The sequence below is a fragment of the Chenopodium quinoa genome, unplaced genomic scaffold, assembly GCF_001683475.1.
Source record: "Chenopodium quinoa cultivar QQ74 unplaced genomic scaffold, ASM168347v1, whole genome shotgun sequence".
Lineage (NCBI taxonomy): Eukaryota > Viridiplantae > Streptophyta > Magnoliopsida > Caryophyllales > Amaranthaceae > Chenopodium > Chenopodium quinoa.
In genome coordinates this window covers 3,796,608-3,820,473 of record NW_018742484.1, presented here as the reverse complement: position 1 = coordinate 3,820,473, position 23,866 = coordinate 3,796,608, and the positions used below count along the sequence as shown (strand labels likewise).

Here is a 23,866-nt window from a genome sequence, read left to right as displayed (position 1 = left end):
CCGAATGCAGCATATCCCGGAGACTTGGCTCCCCGATACGCATTATGTTTTCCAAGAGAACATGCTAGCAGCTGTTGGCCTCAGCCGAAAGTTTAAGGATGGTAAGCTTCTTCGGCTGGGGCCGAGGCTTTTTAATTATCTCTTTTTCTCCTCACTTCGCTTTTTTATGCTGTGCCAACCTAACTGAACTGACCTTTCCCCTTTTCTTTTTCAGAGCGGGACGAGACCAACGTCGGCATTAACTACGCTCGTCTTGGTGTCAACCGAGAACGAGTTGTAACTGATCGGGCCCCGTCTATCACTGAACCGAGGCATAGGGAAGTTCATCTAGACTCTTCCCACTTCCAAATTGAGGCTGTTGCTCTGTATCAGAGGCAGAAGCCTTGGTGGAAGAAGAGAGACCCCTGGTTTCAGCTGCTGGACGAAGAAGCTGAAGCTGCCCGTACGGCCGAAGAGGTTGCACGGGTTCTCGAAGCTTGCGAAGGAGAAGAAGGGTCCTCCAGAGCTGCTGAAGAAGAAGCTGCAGCTAGGGCAGCTGAAGAAGACGAGGCTTTGCTAAAGACCTCGGTGAGCTTTCAGACTTAACTTTGTCTTTCTTTTTTTTTTTTTTTTTTTTTGTACTCACATTCTTCCTCCCCTCTGTCTGTTACAGTCTGAAGAGAGTAACAGACACAGAGAAGGGAAAGCCCCTGTTCGTCCCGAAGTCCAAATACAAGAAGAGTCTTCAGACTCATACATGGACGAGCAGCCCCTTCAGAAAAGGCGCCGAAGAATGGCCATCATCGGGCCGCATGACTTTCAGCGGAGGCCGATGACCATCGGCGTTGAAATAAGGGAACCCGAGGAAGGCAATGGATCGCCGAGGGTTCCCCGGCCACAACCTCAATCACCTCAAAAGACCCCTCCGCCACCTCCTGAGATGGAGGTGGATCAGAAAACTCCCGAATATAAGGGAGGGGTCCAAGAAGAAGTTCAGGAGAGTGCTGCTGAGCACAAGAATAAGGATGTCGTGATGCCCAGTGTTGAGGGTTTCACGGCAGACATTGCAAGAGAGGTTGAGGCTTTCGTCCTCACCCCTGAAGAAGAAGAGGTCATAGTAATTGACTCTTCTGAGAAGGATGATGCTGAGCCATCCAAAGCTAAAGAAGCTCCATCGTCATCCTTTCCTTCCTTCCAGACTCTGCAATCTGGAGAAATGGGTTTCTCGGCCCCCCGAATTCCAATCCCAAATCACATCTGGGACCTCATATGGGGTCAGAACCGAGAAGGTGCTGCAGCCTACTTCGGCGATTTTGCTGGCATGTCCGAAGTAGATAGGGCAAGAATCTGGTCGCTGAAGGCCACTGCTGGGATGGGCGAATCCAGCAGATCAGTTTCTGACCCAGCCAGGTCTAACCAAATGCTGATGATGCAGGTGATTTTCCTTGCCTTTATTTCCTCTAAAATTCAGCTCTATTTTTATTATTTTTTTTTAACTTGTGCTCCTGTTTTCAGTTCGTGCACAATCAGACTCTCACTGTAGAGCTGATAGATACCCTACAAGATAGGGTAGACGCTGCCGAGCACGACAAGAAGGTAGTTGAAGAGGAATTAAAGCTTGCTAAGCTGAAGCAAGCAGCAGCTGAAGAGAAGCAGCAGAAGGGTGAGGAATATGAGAAAAAAGCTGTTGAAGCCCTCAAAACCTTCTGCGACGCTATGGAGAAGGAAATTTTTCCCCCACTGATGGAAGGGGAAAAATTCCTCCAAGAGCACATGGGAGTGGACGTCTCCAAATTCAAGGCTGCCATTGAGAGCCGAATCCAGGAAGGGGCTGCTGCACAAGCTGAAGTGCAGCAACGGCTAGAAGCTCTTGAAGCCAGCAGAATGGCTGCTGAAGAGCTGCTCCAAGCCAGGGATGTCCAACTCTCAGAGGCTGCTGCTGCTGCTGAAGCTCAAAGAGCTAAGCTCCAAGAGGCTGAGAATCTGCTGACGGCCAAAAAGGAAGAAGTGGCCCAGGCTCAGACAGAGGCTTCCCAAGTTCAGCAGGAGCTGAATGAGCTGAAAGGTTCCTCCTCCAAGCTCGCCGATGAGCTGAAGAAATCCAAGGAAGACTTGGAGGAGACCCAGAAGAAGTTGACTGATGCTGAGGCTCTACTCAAAGTCCGTGTCTATACCCAGGAAGAATATGAAATGGGTTTCAGAAACGGGTTCAGAGTATGCCGAAGAGTCTGCCTTCATGCTGAGCCGAAGCTGGACTGGTCCAAATGTGCTGAATGGGTCCAGAATCCCGAAGACCCTCATATGAAGTATTCAACTCCAGTCGAAGCTGAAATTCTTAAGGCTGAGGAAGCCGAAGAAGAAGCTGAGAGAATGGAGTTGGAGGCTGAACAGAGGGAAAGGGAGGCTCGGCAGAGTGCAAAGCCTGCTTCTTCTGCTGCTGGGGTTGAGGCCACCATGGGGCTCAACAATGCTGATCAGTCTGATCCTCGGGCTGAAGCATAGGAACTCGTGCAGTCGTCTTCAGAATCTTGCGGTTCATCATGCGCTTAACTTTAGACTTGCCGCTTTCTGAATTTTTTGCCTTGTTTTTTGGTTCAGCTTGCCTTGTCGTACAACAGTTTATTTTTTTGCTTATGTACGTATTTCGGCAGCTGTTATTTTCCGCTTGTGGGCGGCTGCCGATACAGTTTATTTGAACTTGTAGCTCAATTTCTGAGCATGAATTATTAATTTGATGTTCTTTTCTTCAGCTGCTTTGTTTTTGAATGCTTTACTGTTTCTTCAATTCTGCTGAACATAAACTTGCACTGGCAGTGCTTCTTGCCCCCCAGAAATTGAAGTATGGCTTCAGCTGAATAAACAATTTCTTTATTTCTTCAAAATGGGTATTCGAAACACAGGGCCAACTGAAGGCAATGCTTCGGATAACGCCTTTGGAGAACAAATCTTACTGAAGCTTGACTTCAGCTGAAAGACTAGAGTTCTTTAAAAAATGGATATCCGAAACACAGGGCCAACTGAAGGCAATGTTTCGGATAATAGCTTTCTGGGATACAAGGCTCAGTTAAGGCAATATCCCATAATTGTCCATGGACTCATGTCTTTGGAGAACAAGTCTTACTGAATTTGGACTTCAGCTGAAAGACCAGTGTTCTTTAAAAAGACGAGTTTTGTCAGCAATCTGAAACCCAGTTACCCGAAGGCGAAGGTTTCAGACGAGGCTGAATAAACAATTTTCAACTGTTGCTGTTATCCTTGATTTTCTGTCTATCTTTGAAAAATGGATACCCGAAACACAGGGCCAACTTAAGGCAATGTTTCGGATAATGGATCTCTAGGATACAAGGCTCAGTTAAGGCAGTATCCCAGAATTGTCCATGGACTCATGTCTTTGGAGAACAAGTCTTACTGAAGTTTGACTTCAGCTGAAAGACCAGTGTTCTTTAAAAAGACGAGTTTTGTCAGCAATCTGAAACCCAGTTACCCGAAGGCGAAGGTTTCAGACGAGGCTGAATAAAAAACCCTTAAAGAGTAGATAGAACAAAGAAAACTTTGAAAGGATAAAAAGTTGTAAACATTTATATAAATGGCGGCTCCAAGGCCTTTCATTAGTTCAAAATGTACTTACAAAGATTGTTCTGCCCCGAAGGGTTTACACATGATATTTTTTCAGTACATCAGCGTTCCAGTGATTTTTCAACTCAGTTCCATCCAACTGCCGAAGTCGGTATGTCCCTGGCTGAAGCTCATCATAGATTTCATAAGGTCCTTCCCATGCAGCTGAGAGTTTCCCATGGATTCGGCCTTTCTGAACTGCAGCAGCATTCCGAAGGATAAGGTCTCCAATTTTGAGAGGCCTTGCATGGACCCTTCGGTTATAAAATTTGCTGATTCTCTGCTTATAAGCGGCCATTCTGTCTCGGGCTGAGTCTCTTACTTCGTCGAGGAAATTGAGAGATTCCCTCATCAGTCGCTCATTCTCAGCCGAGAAGTGGTGCACTCGTAGGCTCTCAGAGCCAATTTCCACTAGAAGGACGGCTTCGGCACCATACACCAGTTTAAAAGGTGAATAGCCCGTTGCCTCTTTTTCAGTTGTTCGAAGGGACCAAAGGGTTCCAGGGAGCTCCTCCAGCCACTTGGACTTTTGATCTTCCACCCTCTTCTTGAGGGCATTTAAGATCTGTTTATTTGCAGCTTCGGCTTGTCCGTTACTTTGCGGGTGGCATACCGCTGAATATGCCAGTTTGATGCCGAACTGATCTGTATACCGCTTCAACGGTAAGTTATCAAATTGCCTCCCATGATCGAAGACAAATACTCTCGGGATGCCAAATCGAGTGATGATATTCTGCCAGATAAATTTTCTGACAGTTTGCTCTGTAATGTTCGAGGCTGCTTCGGCCTCGATCCATTTACTGAAGTAGTCGACACCAACTATCAGCCATTTTTTCTGGTACACAGCCTCTGGAAATGGTCCCAGTATATCCAGTCCCCATTGGGCAAACGGGAGTGGATTAAGGATCGGCTGAAGATCCCTTGCTGGCTGATGGATAACTAGAGCGTACTTTTGACATTTTTCGCATTTCCGAACCAGCTCCTTAGCATCTGCGATCATGGTGGGCCAGTAATATCCAGCCCTCAATGCCTTGTGGGCTAAGGTCCTTCCCCCAATGTGGTTCCCACAGATGCCGAGGTGAATCTCCCGTAGGATATAATCTGCATCTGTTGGTCCCACGCATTTCAGCAATGGGGCTGAGAAGGACTTTTTCAGAAGTTCCCCCTGAAGACAATGAACCTAGAGCTGGTTCTCTTTATCTTGGAGGCCAAAGCTTTATCTTCGGGAGTTTCTCCCCGAAGATTGAAAGCTAGGATGGAGTCCATCCAACTAGGCTCTGGGTCAGCGCAGCACACTTCAGGTGCTTCGTCGACACTTCTCTCTCGACGCGTTTCTACATATACAGATCTGTTCAGCTCGGTAAGAGATGAACTGGCAAGTTTGGAAAGTGCATCGGCTTGAGTATTCTGACCCCTTGGGATCAGCTGAACCTCAAAAGTTTTCAGCTCTGCAATGACTGACTTGATCTTGGCAAGATAAGCTATCATGGAGGGCTCTTTGGCCTCGTAGCTGCCGCTGATCTGATATGCAACTAGCTGAGAGTCTGTTTTTAGGCAGACGTGATCGGCTTCCAGGGAGATGCACAATTCTAGGCCGGCGATTGCTGCCTCATATTCGGCTTCATTGTTCGAGGCCTTAAAAGAAAATTTTAGTGCATACTCAAAGGATTTGCCTTCGGGAGAAGTTATCACCACTCCTGCCCCCGAACCGTTTTCGGTGGAAGATCCATCCGTAAACACGGTCCAGACTTTCTTTTCACTGTCTAGCGCTTCTTGGTATGAGCATTCGGCCAAGAAATCCGCTAGAGCTTGAGCCTTATTGGCAGCCCTCGGACGGTAGCTGATGTTGAATTCGGTGAGCTCAAAAGCCCACTTGGCTAGCCTACCAGATTTTTCAACCTTGCCGAGAACTTTTTCCAACGGCTGATCAGTTAAGACCACTATCTGATGGCAATCAAAATATGGCCTCAGCTTCCGAGCAGCTACTACTACCGCGAAAGCGACTTTCTCGAGTAGAGGATAGCGAGTCTCGGCATCCGTCAGTGTATGACTGACAAAATAGATCGGTTGCTGACTTTTACTTTCTTCCTTCAGCAATACTGCGCTGATGGTGGCTGGGCTAACGGCCACATATAGGTACAAAGTTTCTCCTTCAGCTGGGCTAGCCAGCGTTGGGAGTTGAGCCAGATGCTCCCGAAGCTGTTTGAAGGCGTGTTTTTGCTCTTCCTCCCAAACGAGCTCTTTTGTTTTCGGGAGCTTCAGGGCTTTGAAGAAAGGTAACCCCTTATCCGAAGCTCTGGGAATGAACCTCGAGAGGGCTGCCATTCTTCCGGTGAGCCGCTGAACATCCCGCTTCGTTTTCGGCTTAGGAAGGTCGAGCGCCGCTTGACTTTGGAGGGATTGGCATCAATCCCCCTTTTGCTGACCATGAACCCAAGGAATTTCCCTGACTTCACGCCAAAGACACACTTCTTCGGATTCAGCTTCATTTGATGCTTTCTCAAGGTGGCGAAAGTTTCAGCCAGGTCCTTTACATGGTCCTCTGGTTTTTTGCTTTTGACGATCGAATCGTCAACATAGACTTCCATGTTTCGGCCCTTTTGATCGGCAAAAACTTGATCCACCAGCCTTTGATAGGTTGCCCCCGCATTTTTCAATCCGAAGGGCATCATTTTGTAATTGTACACCCCAGCGTTCGTGACGAATGCTGTCTTTGCTCGATCGTCGGGGTGCATGAAGATCTGATGATACCCCGAGAATGCGTCCATGAAACTAAGCAAGGCATGGCCACTTGTCGAATCGACTAGCTGATCGATCCTCGGCAAGGGATAGAAATCCTTCGGACAAGCCTTATTTAGGTCCGTGAAGTCAACGCACATCCTCCAGGTACCATTGGGCTTCTGAACCATCACCATATTTGCCAGCCATTCTGGATATTGGCAAGTTTCGATGAATCCTGCCTCCATCAATTTTTTGACCTCGGCTGCGATGTCTCGGTTCTTATTGGCGGAGTAATTCCGCTTCTTTTTCTTAACTGGTCGACACGTTGGGTCAACATTAAGCTTATGGGAGATGAGGTCTGAACTTATCCCGGGCATATCAGCTGCCGAGAAAGCAAACACATCTCTGTTGTCCCGAAGGAGCTGAATAAGTTCACAACGGGTGTTCGGATCAAGGTCCATCCCGATTGTTACACATTTCTCAACGTCTCCTTCGGCCAACTCAACTGTTTCAGTCTGTTGGTCCATGTCCATTGCTGATGGACTGGACTCTTCATAATCTGGCCTGCTGCCAATGTCAGCAGGTGTCCCAGTCTTTTTGTTCTTCGGCTGACTCTCTGAGTCTTGCGGCTCAGATGAAGAGCTAGCCTTTTCCCTTTCGAGCCCTTTACCTCTGGGTACAGATCCTTGGGCCGAAGCACTTAGGCCTTTCGGCTTTTTTGTGCTTGGCTCTCTTTCTTTTTCTTTCTCCTCCTCATCCTTGTCGTCATCTGGGCGACTACTGGATGGTTTGAGGTAGTTGCACCTTCGGGCGTCCTTTTAGTTGCCCTGTATCCTTTCGAGGAAGCCGGCGTCTGAGACGTAAATCATCAGCTGATGATAAGTTGAGACGACCCCTTGGATCTCATGAATTATGGGTCTCCCCAAAATCACGTTGTACACTGAAGGAGCGTCAATGACCAAAAATTCAATCATGACGTTCCTGGCTGCCTCATCGCAGCCGATGGTGACAGGAAGTGTCACCTTCCCATCTGGATAAGTTGAAGCCCCGTTGAACCCGGATACCGGGTAGGGTACCGGCGTAAGGTGCTTGGGCTTCAGCTTAATTTGATTGTAGGCCTTTTGGAACAGAATGTTTGCTCCGCTGCCACCGTCAACAAGGACCTTACTGACGTCGTGGTTGGCCACCGTGGCGATGATCACCAACGGATCCTCGTGAGGGAACGTTATCCCCCGGCAGTCGACGGCTGTGAACGTCATGTTCGGCACCGCCGACTGGGGAGACTGAATGTCAGCGTTGTTCACCTGGTGAGTCAAAGCTCTAAGGTGTCGCTTGTGCTCCCTCCGAGAGTATATTCCTCCCGAGATAACATTGATCGGAGGGAATTTCCCCTCCGGCTTTTTACTGTTCTTCCGGGGGAAGTCGAGGTCTTGCCGAGAGTCCTTTGCTGACTTCTCGGATTCTTTTTCCTCGCGATGATCCGCGATGTATTTTTTCAAGTATCCCTTCCGGACCATGTCCTCTATCTGGTCCTTCAGTTGGATACACTCCTCAGTGTTGTGTCCCCAAGACTCGTGGAACTCGCACCACTGATTTTTATTTTTTCGCTGATACCACTCTGGGAGTGGTCTCGGCTTTCGGTAACTCTGCTCCTCCTTCGTCACGCTGTAAATTTTGGCGCGTGGAAGAGAGAGCGGAGTGTAGGACTCGTATTTGCCTGTGTATGAGGCAGATCTTTCCTTCTTTAGGTCGCTGGCCGAAGATTGCTCCGAGGCCTTTGACTTTCCCTTTGCCTTATGGCCTTGGCCTTCAGACAAGGGTATTTGTCTTTGTTTCCCTCCCCCAAATTGAGGTTGGGTTTTCGCTTTGTTCCATTCTTCGGCTCGGATGAACTTATCCGAGGCATTCAGAGCTTCCTCCAAGGTCTGCGGGGTATGCATGACCATGAAGTCTAGGAACTTTCCAGGCTGAAGGCCATTCTGCATCGCAAAAACGGCTAGCCCCTGGTCCAGCTGAGAGACGCTGGATGACTCGTTACTGAAACGGGTCAGATAGTCTCGGAGGCTTTCGGTTTCCCCCTGTTGTAGACTCATGAGTTCTGCAGTAGTCTTCTCTCGGCGGTTTGCCATGGAAAACTTGCTCCTAAATTTGGAGGACAGACCATCCCACCCTGTTATGGAGCCTTGCTTTACTCCCTTGGAGATCCACGCTTGCGCGACCCCCTTGAGAGTGGTTAAGAAATATTTGCACCAAGTCGCTTCAGATCTGGGGCAAAGATGCATATGAGTCTCATACGAGGCCACGTGATCCTTCGGATCCGAGGTCCCGTCATATGTGATGTGCGACGGTATTTTAACCGTGGGCACGCGCTCTTCCAGTATCCATTGCTCGAATGGTGAAATGGTGGGTAGCATAACGGCCTTGCCCTTGTTCCTGGCCGAAGGGACCGCGCTCCGCCCTCTTAGAGAGGTAGGAGTGGTTTTCGTCCCTGGCTGGGAAGTCTGGGCCTCGGCTGCAGGGAACGAGAGGCGACTGCACACGCTTGGTTCCTTGCCGCCGAGTCGGTCGAGGACGCTTCGGCGAACAGTCTCAGGTTCTCGGTGAGTAGATTCTGGCCGAGAAGCTGAGCTGCTGCTCTTATGCGTTTCTGGTCTTGAGGATGAGGATCCTTTTAAAAATTGAAGGTTCTTTTTCCTCTCTTTTTCATTCTTCCAGGTATCCTCTTCCCACTCTTCCAGTTCCCGGAAGGAAGGAAGCTTCCCACCATCATGGTCTAACTTCCTCCGCTGATGCCGGGTATGCGGAGGGGTTCGATCACGAGGTGGAGGCATATTTTGTGCCCTCATCGCCTCCATGAGCACTGCCAGCGCTCTTGCCACCTCTTCCGAGTTGGGCCCCGTCAAAGGGGTCCTCGGCCGAGTATGGGAATGAGGGCGCACAGCCGATGGTTGGCTTTGGGGCACTGAATGTGTCCTATGATCGGACTCACCCCTGCTAGACCGAGAGTGACTCGGCCTATGATGAGAGTCATGAATTACGGGAGAAAGGGAATCCTCCTTATATGATCCTCCCCCCGAGCTGGCACCCTTGGGAGAGTTCCGGTCCGGCGAGGGTGATGGAGTAGGGGTTTTAGGCTTTTCGCCCGCTCCTTGACGGAGGCCCTTGCTCTTGCGGTTCTTAGCCATTGCTACTAAGATAATTGCAAGATGATCTTGGTTAGAAATTTGGTTTAAAGATTTTTGAAAGTCTTCCCCACAGACGGCGCCAAATTGTTTCGGGTGAAAACAATGGGACCTTGCCGAAGGTCCGCTGAAACGGAGAAGACTAGATTCGGTCCAAGTAATGTTGGGCCGAAGGTTTCCTGCACAGTAAACACACGTAAACTAGCCTCGGGGGTGTTGCCGAGGAAGGCCCCTCCGATGCTAAAGTCAGTACAATGTGTAGAAAGAGAACACTATGCAAGAGAATTAGTTGTTTGAGGTTTTGCTTGAATATATGAGAATATATGAGAGAATATGTGAATATGTGAATATTGATGGCTTTTATACCTCTTCATACATGGAGAAGTTGGGCCTTAGCCCAATTGGCTTGCTTTGAGGGCTGACCTTTGACTTTAGCACAATTGGAGAGTTGAACCTTGACCTTGGGCTTTTAATTGGATCATTTAATGCCTAGGCCCAATTGGACTAAATTGGACCCAAACAGCAAATAATCTAGCTAAAAGAGGTCATAAAATCTCATTCATTCTCCCAAACAAAGCAATACTCAAATTATCCTCTTTAAACCACTACCCTCAACTCATCCATTTCATCCCCATTGTTGTACCTCACGTCGAGGGGCTTACCCTAGGCGCCGAGACAACCAACGATATACCCACCACGGCCACACGCCGTCTCATCGTTGCCATGGACATGACTCGCGATACAATTGACATCCATCTAGCCAATTTCAAACCCGACTTTGTTTTCTTTGACATGCCCTTGTGGGTACCCGAGTTGGCTCGAAAACACGGGTCCAAGCCAATATATTTTACCCTTCCGAGTCTTATCAACTTTGCTTACTTTAGCCTTCAGGCAAGGAACTTGCCAAATGATCATTATTTCATCGAGGCTGATCTTTGTAGGCCGCCACCCGGTTTCCCGTGCCAGGCTATTAGGCTGCACCCTCATGAGGCACGAGTCCTGGCAAGTATGTGCAATGGTGTAATACTAAGGGGAATGAGGTTTCTAGACAAACTTAGTTTTGCGATGCGAGAAACTGATGCCATTGTTACAGAGACTTGTAGGGAGATGGAAGGGGCTTATTGTGATTTTGTAGAGAAGCTTATTGGTAAGCCTGTTCTTCTAGCAGGTCCCGTTTTGTCGAAACCTGCAACTTCGAGACTAGATCACCAATTTGATTGTTGGTTAAATGGTTTTAGTCATGGCAGTGTGGTGTTTTGTGCTCTTGGTAGTGAATGTATTCTGGGTAAAGAACAGCTTCATGAACTTGTTCTCGGACTTGAGCTCACCGGTAAGCACAAAATATTAGCAAATTTAATTTATAATATCAATATATAGGGGTGTTCAAAAGTCGGTCCGGTCCAAACTAACTAGTTTGGTCTTCGGGTTGAGAGATTTATTTTTTCGGTCCGATTCAAAATGCTATAAAACAGTTTGGGGCCAGACCGATTTATTGGTTAAAATTATGCAATGCATAAAACCTTAAATAATGATTAAGATTATCCTTAATTAGCTTAGAAAACTAACGATGTCTTTTCTACTATAAAAATCGATGAATATACTTTAAAAAAAATCGTGCAAGAATGGTTATTCAAAACATGGATTAGAGACAGATAATCTAACAATTAGCCAATATAATTAGGATTGACTACAACAGATCAATCGATAAATCATAATTATTGATCTTACTAATTAATTACGGAGTATCGATGATTATTACACTAACATCAAACAAAGAATAAAAAACAAGAGACATAAAATTCTATGACCTTAACATATATTATTTAAAGACTTTATACATCTCAAACACTAAGAATGCAGCCATGTCCTCAATTATAAATGCACATGTAAAATTGAAAACAAATGCTGCTGCTGCCTCAAACAAATATTCAGGTATCAAATCCTCATAATAAATTTTTCATCCGTTTTATAATACAATATTATTTAAACTATCGTAGAATCTTAGGTGGTTGAATTGACTTTGTGAAGATATTTCTTACGAATTGTATGTGGAGTTTGTTAGCAATTTATAATTATGTAGTGCGAAAGTAGATAATAAACTAATAATCTATTTGTAATTATGTATTGCACGATAATTAAAAGAAAGTATACAATTTAGAAAAAACTAAATGAATAGTAAAAATAAATTATTGATTTAGTCATTCAAAAGATATTACTGTATAAGAATGCAAGGTTGAATTTATTTTTTATCAATATTTTTTTTAAAAGATAAGGGAGAAGGACCCTGACTGTAACTCAACCCTCACGGTTTTTTTGAGTCAGACAATTTGAGAGTGAGAGGAAAGAGTAAATGATCCTTACCCTCAAAGTGTCTATAACGGAGATTGAACCTCTAATTTCAAGATAGAAAGATACAATCTTTATCAATATACCTGTAAGATTCAATTGGTGAAATAAACAAATGGTGCATAAATTGTGAGATACGGAGTAGATGACTTTGATTCCAAATTTAATATCAAATCAACGTTTGATTATAACCTAACAAAGAGAGGAACATGATTGATGAAAATGGCCATGAATACCAATTAATTTGATATGAAAGATTGATTGTCACTTAAATTTTCCAGCTAATAGGTAGCAAATGGCACACGCGTCAAGGCAATAGCCACAAATCATGTGAAACGATTTGCTGGGCCTGTATGAATTTATTACTGGGCCCTTTGATAATTGATATACAATGCCACTGCCCACTCTTATTTTGTTTTTTTATATTTTGTACTCTTTTTGTCTCAAGTAATACGTTTTATTTTAGTCTCTTACAATCTCGAACACTCGTAATTGTCTAAAGTAACAGTCACTACAATGTTGCTGACCTTCAGAATCACAGTCGATATAAGTAGCATAAGCTCAAACTAAATTGGTGAAACATCAAATAGAGATTTGGCAATCAAAATGTCACAAAACAAAGACAACCAAATTCTAAACGTTACATTTTACCCATGGTTTGCACTAGGCCACCTTACTTCTTTTCTCCGCTTAGCCAACAAACTTGCCGAAAGAGGTCACAATGTCTCTTATTTTCTCCCACCAAAAACACAATCAAAATTAGCTTCTCACAACCACTACCCAACCCACCTTACCTTCATCCCCATCCCCGTCCCACCCGTCGAAGGCCTCCCTCCTGGGGCCGAGACAACCAACGATGTACCCGCCTCATTAGGCCCTCTCATCATGACCGCCATGGACATGACACGTGACACTATCGAGTCTCATCTAGTCCGTCTCAAACCCGATATTGTTTTTTACGACTTCACTTGTTGGATGCCCGAACTAGGCCGAAAACACGGGTTTAAAGCCATGCACTATATCACAGCATACATAGCAAGATATGCATATCTTGCACCATACAAAAAAATACCAGGATATCACCCTAATGCGGATGATCTATTGACACCACCACCAGAGTTTCCGTCACAATCAATCAGGATGCTCCCCCAAGAGGCTGAGATCATTGCGGGTGCCCTTAAGACACCATTCGGTCTAGGAGGACTAACACTAGCTGAGAGGCTAGGTGTTTCGTTTCGAGAATGCGACGCATTCGGAGTTAAGACTTGTGCGGAGATGGAAGGGGAGTATTGTAAATTTTTTGAGAAAATATTTGGTAAGCCAGTGTTACTAGCAGGGCCAATGGTACCTAAACGGCCATCTTCGGAACTTGATAATTATTTTGATGATTGGCTAAATAGTTTTCGTACGTCTAGTGTTATATATTGTGCACTTGGAAGTGAATGCGCTCTGAATTTGAACCAATTTCAAGAGCTTGTTCTTGGATTGGAGCTTACAGGTACGTTCTTTATTTAAATTTAATTTGTGATTTTGAATATTTTACTTATTATTGTTCTTATTGCTCATAAGGATATGCCATACTAGTAATATTACTGCTAGGAACAAGTGAACAAACTATGTAGTGTTGAAAAAACATATCTTGTCTAGAAAAATGAGGACATTGCATTTTTTATTCTTGATAAAACAAAGGTTTTTTTTTTTTTTTTTTTTAAGAAACTAAAGTTAGGTAAGACTTGACTATACCTATCTAAAAAAAATTAATAAGAAAATTTAGCGTCTACATCAGGATCAATGTTTAGATAATTAGCAATTTGATGGCCTATTGCTGCAACATAATTTGTTGCTCGATTGGCTTCCGAATACACATATATAGGCATATAGCATATATTTATATCTTAGATTATATATAAACATCAAACACATTTTCTAAAACGATAGGTAAGTTTGGGGATTTGCGATAAAAATACGCATAACAATGTAATTAATGTTTTTTTTTTTTTTTTTTTTTTTTTTTTTTTTTTTTTTTTGTGCATCAAATAAAAAATGAATAATTTTTTTAAGGATTTTTTTTAGGACGTATAATTAATGATTAATTGTTACTCCTTATTATTCTATTAATGTTTTCTTATTTGAACTTTATATGTAGCCTAATCTGCTATAATCATTCGTCAATGGGGTAATGGGATGTGCTTTCTTTTATATGGGACTAGGTTGGTCTTAAATGTACTTGTATAGTTGTATTGATTAGACGCTTTTAATTTAAAAAGAAGCGTTTAAAAAGATTACTGAGCATAACACATTTTTCTTTTTCTTTTTTTTAAAAAGTGTCTTATCAGCATTTTTTTTTCATTATTCATTTGACCCACTTTGAACAATGTTTGTGAATTATAATTAGTAAAAACTATAGTGTTATGAATACTTGTTGGGATCATCTCAATGAATTGATTATTAATATTCAATTATTGTAAATTTGTAATTTATACTTATTGGAAATTAAAGATATTATTGATCGAAATTCTGTATGGCATTTGTGTCAAGTTCCAATTAAGCACTTAAAAATATGTGAAACGCTAAACATCGCCCGCAATTTACCATATAAAGCCCACAAATATGATATGGTTTGACCATTATGCCCTTTTTCTAAAATTGAAATGTAAAAAATGTGGAGCCGTACTGGCTCGCTGGGGGAGACCGGAGGGCAGGCCGGAGATGCGGGGGACGCCGGAGGTACGTCGTCGTCGACGGAAAACGAGGTAAGTCACCGTTAAAATTCACGGTTTACCGTCGGAGTGGCTCCGGCGCCTAGGGTGGACGCCCAAACCGTAGCCTGGACGTCCAAGCCAGACGCTAGAACCACCAGAGTGGCGTCCAGCCCAGACGCCCAGACCACAAGACTGGCGTCCTGGGCAGACGCCACTCCACTGGGTGAGGCGGCCCTGCCAGGCGCCAGTCCAGTGGCTGTGGCAGCCCTGGCAGACGCCACCTTTAATAATTAATTTTTTTTTTCTTTTTTGATTTTGTTGTTGTTTTTTATTTAATTTTTTTGTAAAAAAAAAAATCGAAAATGATTTTTTTAAAAAATTCGAAATGGGTTTTTTTTTAAATTAAATTTGAAAATTCGAAATAGGTTTTTTTAAAATTAAATTTGAAAATTCGAAATGGTATATTTTTAAATTTAGTTTGAAAATTCGAATTGGGTTTTTATAAAAATTAAGTTTGATTATATATAATTATGTTTTTTTTTTGTGTTAATTCTGTGTAAATATAGAAATTAAATGTATTATCCGTTAAATGTATTTATTGTAATATATAATTGATGCGGGAATATGGTGGAGACGGAAATGATTACAATGGGATATTTGGACATGATGGTCCATTCGAAGAAGCTCAACAGGCGATTGATTGGGCAAAAGAGGTTGCAATTGCAGCTGGATTTTGCTTGGTAGTAGTAACTCATAAATCTCAACGGGATGGTAGAATGGATCGCATTTTGAGATGTGACCGTTATCGCAAAAGAGAAGAAAGAGATTTTCGTACAGCCACTCGGTTTGATACAAAGCGGAAAGGTTGTGGGTGTGAGTTCAGAGTAAAGGTTCGACAACTACGGAGTCGTGACGGTTGGGAAGTGATTGGTTACTCTAAATGGGGGTATCACAACCATGAGATGATAGTATATGAAGAGGGTCATCGACAACTGAGCGGCTTAAGTCCTGCTGCGAAACTAGTTGTGAAAGAAATGAGTGATGCTCAAGTGAAGCCTGCTAAAATATTAGCATCTGTGTTAGAGAAATTTCCAGAAGACCATCCAAACCGAAGACACATCTACAACGTCAGACAACAACTTAGGTTTGAACGGTCAGAGGGAAGGAACCCTATACATCAACTGCTACACCAGGCACAATCACGTGGTTACCTGTTCTGGTTTGATTCTGATGAAGATACAGCGGAGGTGACTCATCTTTTCCTTGTGCATCCTGATTGTGCTGATATGATCAAGCCTTGGCCATTTGTGATTTTGATCGACTCAACGTACAAGACAAACAAGTACAAGTTCCCACTGGTTGAGATGGTTGGGATGGCTCCAACGAACCAGAACTTTCTGATTGGTCATGCAATCATCAGGGATGAGACGGCTCCAAGTTATTATTGGGTGTTGGAGAAGCTGAGAAACTACATCGGGCCTAATGTTCATCCAGCAGCCATCGTCAGCGACTGTGAGGGAGGTCTCTTTGCCCCCATAGCAGAGCTGTTTCCCGAATCAAACCACTTATTGTGCACATGGCACATCAACAACTGCGTGAAAGTGAAAGCCTACAACCTTTTCAAGAAGAATTTGGAAATGGCAGAGAGATTGGTGAATGGTAAGTGGCGGAAGATCCTACAGGCTACCACAGAGGAAGCGTATGAGCGAGCATTGGCTAAATTCAGGGATTCGTACCAGTGGTGTCCGGCACTGGTGGACTATGTGATGCATCAATGGGTCCCTCACAGGGAAAAGTTTGTCAAATATTGGACAAACCAGGTACTTCATTTTGGGAACACTACAACATGTAGAGTTGAGAGCGCTCATAGAGCTACCAAGGACTGGATTGATTCATCGACCGCTGCTTTGGATACACTGTTCACTAGACTGAACAAGTCAATTGAAACTCAGAAGAACGACATCAGGAACTCTCTAGAGGACTCCAGACGACGACATGGTACGATGTATAGCCATTTTATATTTAAGATTCTCCATGGTCGTGTGTCGCACTACTACTTGGGGTTGATCCTCACTGAGCTGAACAGGGTGAGGGACTTGGCTGACGAAGTGTATACTCGGTGTGGGTGTACTATTTCAGTAACTCATGGATTACCTTGCGCATGCACCATTCACCGCGTTATTACAGAAGAAAGGGCGTCGTTACATGTTGACCAGGTCCATTCATTCTGGAGGACGCTTGTTATTGGTGAGCATGCAGACAATCAAACGGCCGACCGTAAACAGGAGGAGTTGGAGCAGTTCCGTTCGATGTACGACCGAGTGTCCTCCAGCCATCCTTCTATTATTCGTGACGCTACTCATGTACTTCATGATATGTTCCACCCGTCTAACTTAGATTATGAGGAACCCGAAGGAGTTGACCGTCCTCGAGGTCGACAACGGCGGAACAGGAGTGCGTTTGAGTATATTCGTGGTCTTGGTCGTGGTCGTTCTCGTGGTCGGACATCGTCATCTAGTCGTAGTCAATCTTCATCGTCTGTAAATATGCCCCTGAGAACTGGTACGTTTTGGTTGTTTTTATTGCACATAGTTTTAAAGTGTTACTCCTGCCTTCTTAACTGTCTATAATTATATGGTGAATAGGAAGAAACGATGTTGATCAGTTTCCGTACAAGGAAAGGATACCTGCGATCATCATGTCGTACTTGGAAGGGTGGAATGATGTAATCGGAGATGGTAACTGCGGATTCCGGGTCGTGGCTGATGTTTTTCAAATGGGCGAAGACAACTACGGTTTGGTGCGTGAGTTGATGTACATCGAAATTGCCTCTAACCGAAATGTTTATCGTCATGTGTACCAGGATGACTTGGATGGCGCTCTGCGGCGTATCCGGTGGGGAGGTGGACCTTGCGGCGAAAATCATTATTTTGACGCGCCCCTAGATCTGTTTGCCGTTGCAAACATTTACAAATGCGCAGTCATGCATTTCGGCCTGGGAGTGCATAGTCAAGCTTATTATCCTTGTACCACGGTTCTCCCTTGGCGGTCGCGTGAGACTGTCACCACACCGGTCAGAGAGCTAGCTATTGCGTTTCTTGGGTCGTCATACAGACATTTCATCCGACTAGACATGTCAACCGATTTTCCAGTGCCACCGATTATACCTCGGTGGTACAACATTCGCACAGCGAGCGTAGAGGGTTGGGATGCGCTATATAATGACCGGATCCACGAATGGAACACCCTAGTTGCATTTTAGTTTTTCATGTTTACATTCTTTATTTGTAATCTTATTTGTACGTTGCTCTTTTAATGAGAACATTAATATTTTATATTGTATTGATTACTTCATTCTATATGTTGCATGGGTAAGTTGCGCGGATCCACGAACGGTTATATCAAAATTTAAAAACAGCACTGATAATATGTTTAAGTTGGAAGCTAAAAGAACAATCTAAAATGTTACAATTTTACAACATAATGTCCAACATAATGCTCTATAAATAAAATACAATAACCATCAGTAATCCCTCCTCAACGACGACTCCCACTGCGCAAGGGTTTGTTCCAGACTATCAACAACAGCTCTCCCTGTTGCACTCATGTTGTCCTTCTCAAGAGAGAGTTTCTGTATGTCCTGCATTATCTTTCCCATCCACTGCATACAACAAAAAACAGAAGATGAAATACAATAACAACAAATAAAACTTAATTAAAAGACAACGATAAATATAATAAAAGACATACCGCTTCCGTGGCAGTAGGCGGTGGCACATAATCATCATCGCTGTGGTCGAGATCAGCGATCAACCTCGGGTGCGAATACCGGTTGAACCATTCCATGTAGTAATGGTCACACATGGGAGTAACCCCAGAGGGCGGCCGCTGCAACTCCGCAGTCCATAAGCGGGCCACCATCGGAAACTGGTCCCACGTCCCGGTCATGATATCCGGCCATTCCACGACGTAGTCCCTCGACGATGCAGGTCGGACCGCCTTCATCGGGCACGCCGGGGGAGGAGGGACAACTTGGACAAATCCAAGCTGGCGAAGACAACGCTGGGGCATGTACGCCTTGACGATGTCACAATACTGAATGAGTCCCGTGTACAGGGTTCTGGGTACCCTAACACTAGGGTTCGGGCCGAAAGGCATCCAGTTCACCTGTACAATAACAACATATAAAATTTAATAACATGAATATAATATGTGCAAATAATAAAATGTAGACTCTATAAATAAACGTTACCTCTAAGGGGGACAGCCTGTCCAGCAATAACCGTATCGATCGGAGGCGGTCAACAGACTTCTTCTCCGAGCGCGGACTCCACGCACAAGCACGCGGCATCCCCTCATCAATAGGAACTGGGTCACGATGTGGTCGCAATGCAGGAAAGTACTCGTATATCCAGGTCTGCAATAGAGTCAGACACCCAGTGATACCTGCCGCGTCAGCCCGACTCGCAAATCCTAGTTGGCGATACAAATACGCCAACGTAGCCGATCCCAAGGAAAACTGGCCTACACTGTCGGGGTCACACGCCTCTACGATGTCGCGTGGCCTGAGCTTGTTTCCGCCGCTCTTATCCGGAAACAAGGTACATCCGAGGAGTAGAAAAACATAAACACTCAGCTGTGCGTCGGGCGTCCTACGTGCACTGGGGTACAAACACCGCTGCAACACGGATGCGATCTTCACACCTCCGTGTTCCCAAACACCTAGCGCCTCGGTGTACAGTGCAGCCCTGTCCACCGCCAACAACTCCGCCAGCGAATCTGCCTGATCCGCATCAGCCACAGCACAAAGTCGTTTGCCCTCAACACGAATCCCCAGAATGGCCTCGACGTCATGTAACATGATCGTCATCTCACCGAACGGAAGGTGGAAAGAGTTTGTATCCGGCTGCCATCGCTCAATGAAAGCCGTGATCAGCGTACTGTCAATCTTATCGTGCATGGTGGCAGGAACGTGATTCACCCCAGTGCCCTCCAGTCGCTCGAACATCTCGCTCTCCGCCGGCCAGGCCTCAGCCCATGTACGCAAAAAGCTACAAGTCTTTTCCCGGGTATGGCATTTCAACAACCCCGTAACTGAAGGCCTCTCCTGGTCCTCCCAAATACGGGCAACTATGTGTCCTAGAAAGCTAGGAATCACACTCCCGTCAACAGGCCCACCGGGCACCTCACTCCTAACAACCCAAGAATCATTACCGGCCCTCGACCGTTTCCTGCTTGCCCCAGATACAGTGGACGCAGATGATGTGCCAGATCTACTAACAAACCTACCACCCCTACCCTTACGCACCTCCACCATATGCGTCTCGTACATGTCATCAACCCTCTGACTGAATGGACCGTAATCATCATACGGTCCACTGCCATCGTCCACATCCTCATCCTCATCTGCGCCCTCCTCCTGCTCCTCCTCTTGGTCACCCTCCTCAGCATCATCATCGTCATCGTCATCCTCATCCCGACGGTGGATCCGTTCTCTACGAACTGAGGCCGAAATACCACGGGATCTGACATGTCTATGCCCCGACCTCTCCACTGAATAACTTCTACTAAGAAGCTCTATATTCTTCCCCGCACCATGACGACCCAGTGAATTCTACACAAAATTTTAAAATATATAAACATACAAAAATTTATACGATAAATAACCATCATCGCAAATCAAATAAACTAAAAACATACAAATAATTGTAAACAAAATATAAACGTAGAAAAAATACAACGAAATTGAAAAAATTTATAAAAATAAACAACAAAATATAAAAACAATTCAAAATTATATTACACAAAAAAAAAAAAAAAATTAAAAACAATTTTTTTTAAAAAAAAAAAAAAAAAAATGGGGGGGGGGGCGCCCTGGCTGGACGCCCAGCCAGCGGTGGTGGCGCCAGCTGCAGACGCCGCCACCAGTTGGCTGGCGCCTGGGCTGGACGCCACAGCCACGGCTGCGGCGCCTTGAATAAACGCCACAACCGTGGCTGTGGCGTCCAGCCCAGGCGCCAGCCAACTGGTGGCGGCGTCTGCAGCTGGCGCCACCACCGCTGGCTGGGCGTCCAGCCAGGGCGCCCCACCGCGGTCACGGCGGTTTTTCCCTTTTTTTTTTTTTTAAACAAAATGTACCTTTCCTCCTTGGGACATCCTTCCCTCCGCCGCCGCCGCCAATTCCTTGCCTTGCCGCCTCGACATTGCCGTTATTTGAAATTTTTTGTTTTTAAGAGAGGTTGAAAGAAGATGAGCAATGAGAGTGTGAGTGATGAGAGTGTGAGTGTTTTTCTTTTAAGGTCAAGGGCAATTTTGGCAAACAAAGTGAATTTTGTGGGCTTTATGTAGTAATTTGTGGGCGATGTTTAGCAAATCCCAAAAATATACGGAGGGAGTACCTTTTAACGATTATGTGTTGTTTGTTGGATTACTAATACTTATCTTGTTCAACTATAGTTTGTTTGTAGTGTGAGATATGTGTATTGGCTACTCTAGTTGGTTAGTATTTGTTATACATAAAGATGTGATGTAAAACTAATCGTTACTTATCAGCAACTACTGAAAAAGAAAAAGGAAAGAAAAAAAAGAGAGAGAGAGGGAGACAATAAACTTGGTTAAGAAAAAAAAAAAAACCCAAATTTTCAAGAAGGCATAATTTGAGATCTAAATTAATTTAATAAAAAATTTTGTTACAAGCTCTAAACAATAATTCTATATTCCTAGTTTATACTACATAATTATTATTTTGCCAGATTATAATTGGCTATAAGTTTCATTATCTTTGCAGGTAGGCCATTTTTGGCAGCGTTAAAGCCACCAATGAATTACCAAACAATAGAATCAGCATTGCCAGAAGGACTTGCGGAAAGAATAAAAGGCAGGGGACTAATTCATGGGGGTTGGGTGCAACAGCAGCTCATCTTACAACATCCTTCGGTAGGATGTTTTATTACACATTGTGGTGCAGGATCTCTATCCGAAGCTATGGTAAGCGAATGTCAAGTCGTGCTGATGCCTCAAGCAATCGACCAGTTCATCAGTGCGCGGATGATGAGCTTAGAGTGGAAGGTTGGGGTCGAAGTTGAGAAGAGAAAGAATTATGGTTTGTTCACCAAGGAGGCCGTCCATAAGGCGGTCTCCTTGGTGATGGAAGAAGATAGTGAAGTTGGGAGAGATGTAAGGGCTAATCATGCTAAATGGAGAGAGTTTATTTTAACTGAAGGTCTTGAGGATTCTTATATTAGTAGCTTCATACAGAGTTTGCAACAATTGATAGGATCATAAATTGAACATGTTTTTGCTTAACTTGTTAGGGAGAATAAAATTAGCTCTATATGTGGGGTTGAATACATAAAAATAACTTATTATTGGGTATGGTATTTTTTTTTCCCTTATAATTTAAGAATATATTCAATAATTAAGACTTTAGGTTGTGTTGACTTTTTGTATTCATCTAGAATACATCTATTTAAGCTTTCCAGATAGACCTATTCAAGGGGAGTCTATATATGGTGGTACGATCTACTATAGATAAATCATCATAAATATTATATTATATCTGTGAGGAGGGTATGCCCATCGTTGGGGATCCCACTTCCTCTATATTCATAGCCCTTTAAAATTTTAGCACTTTACACTTTTAAAGGTGTGTTAGGATTTGAATTTATGACTGTTTGAGGGACCTTGAATTAGAATTGATTCTATCATTACGCTTTTTTGTAAGAAACTAATAAGGATTCGTCAATGAGTTTTAGAAAAACTTATAAATCTCGTTCATGCCTTTATCCCAATTAGAGTTCAAGGGATATTTAGCATGAATCATAAGTTTACCCATAGCCAAATTGGTCTACTAAACCAGAAATGAGTTCGGGAGCGAGGATGCTAAAATAACGTTCTCTTTAGGGAGGAATCGCTATCCTAGCCCAAGTGCGACCTCTACTAGCTCTTCCTTTTTCACAATTTCATCACCAAACAATATATGCAACGTGGTACCTAAACTAAGTTAGTTGATTTTATTTACAAATATTAATCACAAAGTCTACATTGCAACGAATGTCATTATTCTTATTTATTCAAATTCGTGAAAAGAACAAGAAGTAAAACAAGATTCGCCTTGACTTAAGTGATAAACAACAATTAATTATTCAATTTCAGTCTTTAATTAACGCAAGAATACTATGTATAATTAATTAATTAAAAGTTTGTTTAAAGTGATCAAACAACACTAATTAATTGATTAAAGTTATTTAAGCAGGAAAAGAAAAGTGATTTATCTAAGTGCTCAGGAACCTAACTATTCTCCTTTGTTTGCTAGATCTTTGTTTTGGATGTTTATGGACCTTCCTTCTTCTTCGTTCCTCCAAGGCTTCAATGGGATAAATTTGGGTTGGAGAATATTTGGGAAGAGAGGAGAAAAATAGTATGATAGTAAGAGGGTTTGAGAGATTAGGGATTTCACAATGCTAGGGTTTTAATTCTGATTTTTCTGTTGTGATTAGGGCTAACGAAGACTCCTATTTATAGGCGTAGGAAACTAGGTTTAGGGTTTTAGAGACGCGGTGTCAGGTGGAGTGCGCAACTCTCAGAGTCGCGCTGGAGTGCCGAGCGCAACTCCAAGACTTGCGTGCGGCAGGTGCACGCAACTTTGAGAGTTGCACGCGGTGCGGTTTGCCTTATACAAAAACACGTTTTTAAAACTTTCATAACTTTTGATTGCAAAGTTGGATTAAGACAAATAAGATATCATTAGAAATCTCTAAATGTCTAATTTTCAATGCCATTAGAATTAGGTTAAAATATGTTATGGATCAAAAGATATGGCCGTTTGAGTGTAAGGGTGTCGGTTTTAGGGCCCGGTTTAGTATTTTGAGGATATTTTCTTCGTTTTAACTCGGAATTGGGCTTATAATATACCGTTGGAAAGATATTTGAAAGGGCTATTTGTATATATAGGTATTGAACGGATATTTGGTGGTTAAATATTTTGATTGGCTCGATTTTCAACAATGTAAGATCTATTTGATCCAATCATTGCATATGACACATTTAAGTCCGTTAATATTCATGATAAAACATGTATGAGCACGTTTTAGGCCTAATTAGTAATCGGACTAGGCTATAAGATAATTTGGTCTCAAATACAGGTTCTAACTTAATTCATATAGCATTTCAGAGTCCATAAACACTTCAACTTTGATCTAGCATGAAGAACGAGTTTTTGTAACATCATCGCACTTCCTGTTGGGACAGGAGGCCAAAAGTAGGTGTATACAATTAGCCCCCACTTTGATCGAGTCTAGAATGGACGATGATCAAATTAGT

The 23,866-nt window shown here is 43.7% G+C and overlaps 2 protein-coding genes across 2 annotated transcripts; both read left to right on the top strand.

Moving 5' to 3' along the window:
- The first annotated feature begins 10,220 nt into the window (after positions 1-10,220).
- LOC110719166 (UDP-glycosyltransferase 79B30-like) lies at positions 10,221-10,874 on the top strand. Its single transcript, XM_021898070.1, has one exon. The coding sequence runs from the start codon at positions 10,221-10,223 to the stop codon at positions 10,872-10,874; it is 654 nt and encodes a 217-aa protein (XP_021753762.1).
- Positions 10,875-12,197: 1,323 nt separating this feature from the next.
- Positions 12,198-22,100, top strand: LOC110719441 (UDP-glycosyltransferase 79B30-like). The gene is made up of 2 exons (XM_021898386.1): positions 12,198-13,341; positions 21,333-22,100. Exons 1-2 carry the CDS (start codon positions 12,450-12,452, stop codon positions 21,827-21,829), a joined length of 1,389 nt encoding a protein of 462 aa, XP_021754078.1. The 5' UTR covers positions 12,198-12,449; the 3' UTR covers positions 21,830-22,100.
- Positions 22,101-23,866: the final 1,766 nt, after the last annotated feature.